Source organism: Candoia aspera, chromosome 6 (genome assembly GCF_035149785.1).
Source record: "Candoia aspera isolate rCanAsp1 chromosome 6, rCanAsp1.hap2, whole genome shotgun sequence".
In the NCBI taxonomy this organism is placed as follows: domain Eukaryota; kingdom Metazoa; phylum Chordata; class Lepidosauria; order Squamata; family Boidae; genus Candoia; species Candoia aspera.
This window is the reverse complement of record NC_086158.1, coordinates 74,741,056-74,749,993: the sequence shown is the minus strand read 5'-3', so window position 1 is coordinate 74,749,993 and position 8,938 is coordinate 74,741,056. Positions and strand designations below refer to the sequence as shown.

General features: G+C 39.4%; 1 protein-coding gene across 2 annotated transcripts in view; it reads left to right on the top strand.

The window, feature by feature from the left end:
• Positions 1-359: 359 nt before the first annotated feature.
• Positions 360-8,938, top strand: part of KIF20B (kinesin family member 20B) — a 56,514-nt gene continuing 47,935 nt past the window's right edge. For both annotated transcript variants that reach the window (XM_063307426.1, XM_063307425.1), the window contains exons 1-9: positions 360-448; positions 3,282-3,429; positions 4,490-4,576; positions 4,692-4,811; positions 4,969-5,107; positions 6,233-6,417; positions 6,814-6,859; positions 7,288-7,482; positions 8,279-8,390. In XM_063307426.1, the coding sequence (XP_063163496.1) occupies positions 3,283-3,429; positions 4,490-4,576; positions 4,692-4,811; positions 4,969-5,107; positions 6,233-6,417; positions 6,814-6,859; positions 7,288-7,482; positions 8,279-8,390 (1,031 nt within the window). In that variant the 5' untranslated portion in view covers positions 360-448; position 3,282. The remainder of the gene's footprint in view (positions 449-3,281; positions 3,430-4,489; positions 4,577-4,691; positions 4,812-4,968; positions 5,108-6,232; positions 6,418-6,813; positions 6,860-7,287; positions 7,483-8,278; positions 8,391-8,938) is intronic.

The following is an 8,938-nucleotide window of genomic DNA, read 5'->3' as shown; positions in this document are numbered from 1 at the left end:
AAGACAGTCCTTAGATTATCGCACTAATCTACGAATACGTCCACACCACGAATCGCAGAGGAACCAGAAGCTTCTGCCGCGCGTGAGGGGGGAGAACTACCCTTCCCAAGATGCTTTTCGGCGCAGGCGTTTGGCTCCCATCAGTCTTTACGGCTGGATTTGAAAAAGCCGCGATTCAGGTGTCTTAAAGTGAAAGTGAATTTGCAGTACTTTGTGGCGTTGCTTTGAAAGTAGGGTCTGCTATGACCCTTAGTTAGTTTTGCACGGTTTTGAAGCGTGCATTGCACTGGAGAACGTGTTATCGTGGGTTTTCGCTTTCGGGGGAGAGTGGCTTGCAACGGGAAGCAAAGGATCCCGGACTTGATTTCTGCTTTCTAGAGTGGGGAGAACGGAGCAGGATCCCCGGACTCGATCCTCTCTACCTCCGGTCACCCCAAAAGACCTGGAAGTAAGTAAACGAAACGGTCCTTTCCACCTCCTTTCACCTCCCTGGAAGATATACCCGGGATTAATTGCATTCAGATTGGAAATCCAAGCAACGCTATTCTAGACGAAGTCCAAAATTGAGCCGGAACTTTTCCTTTGTTCTTTTCTCCTCCTCCGTGATTCACACGTTGTTATGGAAGTTTGAAACAGTGTTGTGATCTGGAAATCTTTTCTTTTGTGGAAGTAAATCTCGTTATTACCGACTTAAGTCATTGCTTAAGTTTGCACAAGTTTGGGGAGGGTGCCTTTGAGCCAGTGTTGACTCTTGGCGACTGCCTGGGTAGGTCCCTGCAGATTTCCTGGCAAGTTTTTTCGCACATGGCTTGCCCTTGCCTTCTTCCTAGGGCTGAGAAAGCATTATTGGCCCAAAGTCACCCAGCTGGCTTTGCCTTCACCGTCCAGGTTTCTAACTTGGTGCCTTAACCATTACACCAAAGTGGCTTTCATTAAGTTTGCACAATACCCTGACTTATAAATTAACTAAATTGGTGAGGTTTGCACAACAAGCTAAAGTCTTTTCCCCATTGCTGAGTGGAAACGCTCTCCACCTACCTCTTACCTGGCAGAAAATTAATCCACTGTGATGTTTGTCTCCGCTACTGATTCCTGTCCTGATTCTATGCCTCTGTTCTCAGTCACTGTAGTCTTGAAGAGAATGTGTGACAAAGCTCAACAGATATTATACTTCTTGAGGCTGCCCTTGGAGGGTGTTGGAATAAGGGGGTGGGGGAATGCTACTTTAATAGAGTTGTTGAGAGTAGGTGGCATACAAGTTTAATAAACTGTTATTATTATTAAAATCAGCACAGCTGAATAGGGATAGATGACTTAAGCCTGTTTCAGTCATGGGCTGAGGATGAGATGAAGGCAACATCATGGGGCACTGCAGAAATAAGCTCTTGTAACAGATTTTTGTGCTGTGGTTTGCATATTGTTCAAATGCAGCTCCTAGGTCTTTAACTAACCTTGTAAAGCATTGTATCTATTTATTTGTTAGATTTCTACCCCACTTTTTGTACAGGAGCTCAAGGCAGCATCCATAGTGCTATTTTTTTCTCCAGAACAGCTAGCTAGGTTGGACCACAAGAGGCTATCCAGCCTAAGGTTGCCAAGTGAGTTTCTTTGGCTAAGGGTGGGTCTCCCAAGGCTAACACCTAACTCCTGGCATCACATGGCTTTCATTTGGTGTGAATCCACTATAAAAGTTCAGTGGCCTTGGCTCCAGGTAAATACATGTACAGGATTTCCCCCAAGCAGTTCCTTCTGTGACTGTTAACATTACAGAGGACTAGGTTTTCTCTCAGAGTCAGCTCCTAGTCTTCCATGGTCAGCAAGCTGGATCTTTTTCTTATGAAATTAATTGCTCATCAAGCTTTAATTTAGTTCTTGCTAGGTCAGATTAAGAAAACAAGGTACCTAAATAAAATCAGATTTATACATATAGTCTCAAAAAATTGAGCTTCTTCCTTTAACAGTTCTGAATTAAGATAATCGATGGGTTTCTTGGTAGCCTTGAGCAATTGAGATACTTTTATATAATGGCCATTGCAAGCCAGGGAACTGCTAGTTCCCATCTCATCAGTCTTAGCCCTTATGAAAGTGGAGCCTTGCTGTTCTTTAATTTCTCTTGGGCTTGGCTCCTTTAATAATTGATAAATTTAATTTGGCCTGGAATAGGACACTGTTGGTAAAATTCTGCCCTACAGCCTCTGTTTTTGCTGTACCTTAAATATAATCAAGCCTGGATCCTTTTTCGTTTTTTGCACATTAGAGTTAATGAATGGTTTTGTTAATTTTTTACAGCAACAGCAAGTAAAGTGAAGATGCCAGACTTAAAAAACAGGGCATCTTCATTTTTTAAAATTATTATTAAATTTATACACTGCCCATCTCACTACAAAAGCGACTCTGGGCAGCTTACAAATAAAAATTAAAAACCATTATAAAAATAGAAAAAGTACAAAAAATAGAAGATAAACGAGGGAAACTAAAAGGCAGAGAGAATGTCTTAAGCCACCAACCACCCTCAGGGCTGCCTATCACTCCTGGCTCCCCAAGCTGGTTGGCGGAGCCAGGTCTTGATGCTCTTCCTGAAGGCCAGAAGAGTGGGAGCCAACCTCACCTCAGTGGGCAAGATGTTCCACAGGACGGGGGCAAAGCAGAAAAGACTCTCCTCCACCCCGCCGGTCGCAGTTCTTTAACAGTTGGGGTCCGCAACGTGCCCTTTCTGCCACAACAGGGTTGGACTGATCAATGCAATTGGGACAAGATGGTTCCTCAGGTAACCTGGGCCCATGCCACAAAGGGCTTTAAAGGTCATAACCAACACCTTGAATTGGACCTGGAAGCACACCACCCAATGCAACTCACTTTCCAAGGCCATTTATTTGACTCTAGAACTGTATTTGGATGACCTTAGCAGCCATGTGTTATAGCTTTGCCTAATTGTTCACCATGTTCATTAATCAGTTTATAGAAACTGTTTTGGGCCAATGATTTATCTAGCTGGTATTGTTAATAGTGATAGGTAGCATCTCTCCAGGATTTGAGGCAGGTGTTTACCTCCAGGGCCTCTTCTGAAGGCCCTGGAGATTGGGGACTTGCAATCAAAGCTTGACCCCTTTGTTTTCTACAATCTGCAAGGGAATTTCTGGCTAGGTGCAGTGGCAAAGCATCATGTACTAAGGTAGCCTCTAATGTACATATTATATGACCAAAATCGGTACTGTAACTGTCAGACCTTCAGTGCTTTAGGTATTCCACCTGCCCTCCATTTCTTCTTTGTGTTCTAACAGAATGGAGGAAAATCTGGATAAGCCAACAGCTCCTAGACCATCCTTTCTTTCTGCAGTTGAGCCATCCCCAAGAACTGGTCCTGTGGATGCTAGTGATATTAAAAAAAATCTATATGGTGATTTTTCTTTAAGTTCCGATGTAAGCCAGGTAAGAGAATAAACCTCGGAGATCTTCTTTTTGCTCAAGGATCCAGTTTCATGTTGAGAGGAGCGTAGGCTGTTCATGTTTTGTCTCATCACAAACATGTTTATGGTACTTAGATGCACCTTCATGGGCCTATTTTTGAAATCTTAATGTTTTTAAGACATGAGACCTTGTTATACTGTCTGAACAACATTTCTAGCTAAATCATCTATTTTTCTAAAATGTTCAACATGATTTCAGGATCTCCTAACATATTACCATATTGCATTTGGGCAAATTATACCTCTTATATTGATTTGGTTTAAAGGTTTGGGATGGAATATTCAGTTGCTTGTGGGATTAACCTATGATGGAAGAGAAACTTTTTATTTTGGTTGGCCTGAAAACACTACTATGGATGGGATGGGCTGAAGGCTGGAAAGAGATCTTGGATGATGTGGACATTATGCGGCAGGTAGTCTAGGGACAAAGAACTGTGAATTAAGAGTGAGGAATAGCAGTGAGTTGAGTACCTGAAAGCAGAATATGAGGTTTGGGAAGAGTGTACAGAAGATTAAAACAATTGCAAGAATGCGCTACTTCTGACTCTGAAGAAATTTCACTGTATATAGCAGGAAGGAGAAGAGAGATACTGAGTTTCTTGGCCAGGGAAGGAAAGCTGGTTAAGAGAAATCTTAAAGAAATTGTAACTCTGTCTAGGGACAAAAATGGCTTAGGAAATTTGGGTAGATGTGGTAGGCTGAATTTCATAACAATTTGATCTAACCGGTCAGATGTTTGGCAGCAGATTCTAGCACAGTTTGAATCTCCTTTTTTTAAGTTGGCATTTTCAGCAGTCAACTTGCAGGTTCTTCACTATGAAAAGGCCCACTGGCTATTCCTAAATATATGATACTGATACCTCTCATTTCTGTGAAACATAAGCTTACTGTCAGCTGTTTTTTAAAAGGAACATGAAATTACTCACGTTTTTAAAACTTTGAACTTAGCTCAGTTTTAAGTCTGGGGCACTTGAAAATTATTGGGCATAAACTAGATTTGTATCACTTTTTCTTTTAATTAGAGAGAGAGCCTGGAATCCAAAGAACGAATTCATGTTTGCCTTCGGGTCAGACCGTTTTTAGAGTTGGAAAAAGAACATGATGCTCAGGTATGACTTAGCTGAAACAACTAAAAGCAAAACTTAATATAATTTTAATTAAATTTTAATTAAAATTATGCCATCTGCTTGGCTCTAAAGGACTTTCCCCCCACTTTTCTTACAGAATTGTGTTTCTGTGATTGACTCAACAAGCATTATATTAAAAGCTCCTAAAAGTTCCAAGACATTTCGCCTTAGTGAAAAAAACTTGCGGCAAATGGTGCAGAAATTTACTTTTTCCCAGGTACAGAGATTCCACTTATCAGTAGTATGGAAATGTTACGCATGATTAACAAAATTATTTAAGCAATCAGAAAAGCTGTTGAAAATGAAGACTCAATATACTTTTCACAATTTCTATAAGTGAAAACTTAAAAGACCCTTATTTGTTCATTTCTTAGGTATTTGGGCCCAAAACAACCCAAAAAGAACTCTTTGATGGTGCTGTGAAGCAGCCTGTGTTAGATTTTCTAAGAGGACACAGTCGGCTAATATTTACTTACGGCGTTACAAATGCTGGGAAAACATACACCTACCAGGGTACATCTGAGAATCCCTGAGAAAATTTAAGCTAAGATTGCTTTTTGTCCTCTTAGTGGTACAAAATAATTGCATGGTTCCAGTTATTACTTTTGGGGGATATCTAGATTTGAGAAGATGAAAAGCTGCCTTTTTATTGGATCTAGTTCAGACTTTTCTATATTTCATTGGCAGCAACTGTCTAAGGTCTTAAGCCATCTTTCCTACTTCCTGCAATCTGAGTTTCAAACTGTAGATGGCAGGGATTGGATCTTCTTGCATGCAAAACATGTCCTCTGCTATTCAGTTAGAGTCCTTTCACTCAGCTGAAGCAGGGTTCCCTGCTTGAAGTCAATAAAGGTGCCAGTATATGTATGTAAGATGAAAAGTAAGCCAGGATCCAACATAGTAATAGTACTTCAACCTTAAACTCATCAGCTGGCTTGAGCAAGTGACCATCTTTTAGCTTTATCATTTGTAATTAGGAATGAATAGATCCAGGAATCAGTAGGGTGCCCATGAGTATGTTCCATTCCCCAATTTGGCTGTGTCAGTTTTGATACATTTGGTCAAGAAAAATGAAAATAGTTAGAATAGCTGTCCTGGGACCCCTAAGTATTTTTCATTAGGATAGGGTGGGGGGAGGAAAACAAGGAAACGTCTGTATTTGTATAAATGACCTAACACTAGTGAATGAGTTGAGTATATAGAATGCTTTCCATTGCTTTTGTTTTTACTGGCAAAATAATTACCAATACATATAATCTGGAAGTATGTCCCACTGAATGCAAGTAGGACTCACTGCTTTGATGAATTATACAGACTGAGCAGAAAGAATACTTGGTGTTTTTTGTCAATTTACAAGTCAAAGTAAGTCCATGCTTGCTGTCTGTTGTAAAACTGTATTGTGTTTATTTGAAGGATGGCTCCAACTCAGCCTTCTGCAACCTGGGGACCACCAGTTATTTTGGATTTCTTTGGCCAGCAGTTACAGAGGTTAGGGTCCAGCATATCTGGACAGCAGCAGATTGGGGATGATGACACTCATTCAACATATACTCAGTTCAGAAAGGTCAACCTTTCTTTATCTCTGCTCCAACTCCAACAGCATGGAGTGCTGCCTAACTCTTAAATTCTATATGCCAGGTACAGATGAAGATGGTGGCATTCTCCCCAGGGCACTGGACATGTTGTTTAAAAGCATGCAAAGCAAACTGTACCCAGACATGAATCTGAAGCCCCATCGATGCAGAGACCATAGAAAGCTGTCTAAAGAAGAAGTGAGAGAAGAAATATCTGTAAAAAATTCATTGCTTCGCCTCCTGAAAGAGGTATCGTGACTCTAAAACAAAAACAAAGCAAACTTTTTAGCAGCTTTTCATGAACAGACTCAGAACAGAAAGAGCATGTGTTTGAGGATGAGGAAACATTTAATGGAATGTAAGGATGACGAATAGAATGTTGCCTGATAGGTAGATTAACACATGTGTGCCCTCCTCCTCCTGTAAGTTTGGGTGATGTTCAGGTGTTATTGCCTACGGCAGGGAAAACTACAGATTAGGTGGGTGCTCTGTGATCTGGTTTCATATAGTGATCGCAAAATGAGACTGTTGTACTCACTTCCCACTTCCGATCATCATCTAATATTAAAATGTAAGGAATGATGCAGAGAATCTTTAAAAGAATAATTTTGGTAACCCAAATGTTGTTCCTGACTTAATTTTCAGGTAGATTGCCAAAGCAGCAGTAGTAGAACAATGGAGAATTGTGAAGGTAAGTTAGGCTGTTCATACTCATTTGCTAAACTGTTGTTTATTGAAGAGGTCTGGGTTCACACATGATGCTCAGCTGGTGTCACCAGGGCCACCCTGGACTCTGGAATAGTGTGATGGGACCATTTTTCAAGGGATTGGCAGGGTCAGGACAAAGAAGTGAACAGGGTCTAGACAATTTCTGTTTATAATTTGCCAGCCACAGAGTCTGGGTCTGTAGGACATGTTAAACCCAAATTAAACATTATGGCTTAGTGTAAAGGTGAATGTTGCTGCTTGTCACATCATGAGTTCATTGCTGTAGTAAGCAAAGTCCAAGAGCTTAGTCAGTAATACATCCAAGCTGTGGTTGGATCTTCCATACCAACTGCCTGCTACTGAATAATATGGTTTTACATTATAACTAATTTAATTTCAATGTTTTGCCAGATGTGAAAGGACCAGAAAAAGAAGCAGACCAGTCTAACCTGGAAGAGGAGAAAGATGTAAAATTCTCTATTTGGGTTTCTTTTTGTGAAATTTACAATGAATGCATTTACGACTTACTGCTCCCAATATCCAATGACAAGAGGAGAAAAATGCTGCGCTTGGCCCAGGATATAAAAGGCTATTCCTATGTAAAAGGTAATGAAAAATCTTAGCAATTGGCCATAATTTCAATAACCTACAAATATTCTCCTTTTAAAATATGAGATGGGCTTCCTTTGACTAAAAATACACATAGAATTTTGCTATAAATGTCATTATAAAATGAATAATGAATATAGGTAACTATTTTCAGTCCCTGACTCTTGCCTTCCCTTGTTTATACTCATTATTTGGAATTTCTTTATATAATCAGTAGATTTAATTTGGTCCACCTTTTTTTTTTTTTTACCAAACCTTGCTATTTAGGAATCCAAAGATGCATGCTATTATCTTAAAATTTCTACTAGCAATTATTAATTCTTCATGGCATTTGTCAGGACAGCACTTATGTAATATTTAGTTTTTGCTCAGGCTGCTTTCAAAGATAAGATTACAAGAGAATTCATGCAGATTGACATATATTTTGTAACATGACAATGCTTTGCATGAGCCTGTAGACTGACTTGATGTGCATAGAAGTATATCCTGTGTTCTTCCTCCTAATTTTCCTCCATAATTATTTCCTCTTTAAAAAGTATCAGGTCTTAGTCACGTACATCTGGGGTTCCAAAGGGTTAATCAATTGAGTGGAGAAAGGTACCTGCTCTCGAGATTTATTTATATTCCCTGTGGGTGTCTAATCTAGTCCAGGCAATGTGCAAAATTACAGTTCAAGAGAAAAATGCTGTTAAACCAGATTCCTATTTCTGAATTAAATATATTTATATTTATATTGTACTTATCTTAAGGCAGTTATTGTTGAATAACTAATAAGTATTCTGTTTCTTGAAAGATCTACAATGGATTCAAGTTTCAAACTCAAAAGAAGCTTATAAACTTGTGAAACTAGGCTTGAAACATCAGAGTTTTGCTTCAACAAAACTGAATGCCAACTCAAGTAGAAGGTAAAACAGCACATGCTTGATATGGAACAGTCAAATGTCTGCTTTGTATTTAATCTGGAAATCTTATCCAATCCAAACTTAATGCTCCCAAATGCTTCTTGTTCATAATGTGTTTCCTGATCTACCAACTCAAATATTCTGGTTTTATATGTTTCCTTCTATGGCACAGCCACAAGATGGAGCTTACAAGCTGTCATTTTCATTTCTGATAAACCTCTGTTTGCCTTACTAATAGCTGGCTTGTTCAGGGAATCTTCGGACCTGCCGTTTAAAGAAATTATAGCTAAGACCTAATAAGTTGTTATTGGGCTTATAAACCACTCCAGCATACAATTATTCCTCCATAGCTCAGATTAAAACAGAACAGAATATAATCAAATCAAAACTATAAAATCACTATAAAAACTATAAAATCCCACACTGTGTCTGTAAATAGTTGCAGTCCAACCCTCATTCTTTCATATATGTATCACTGGTATTTTCATTAGTAGAGGGACAAATATCTCATTCACCTTTCCAGGGCTTGTTCGAATAGCTGCGGCTTTGTA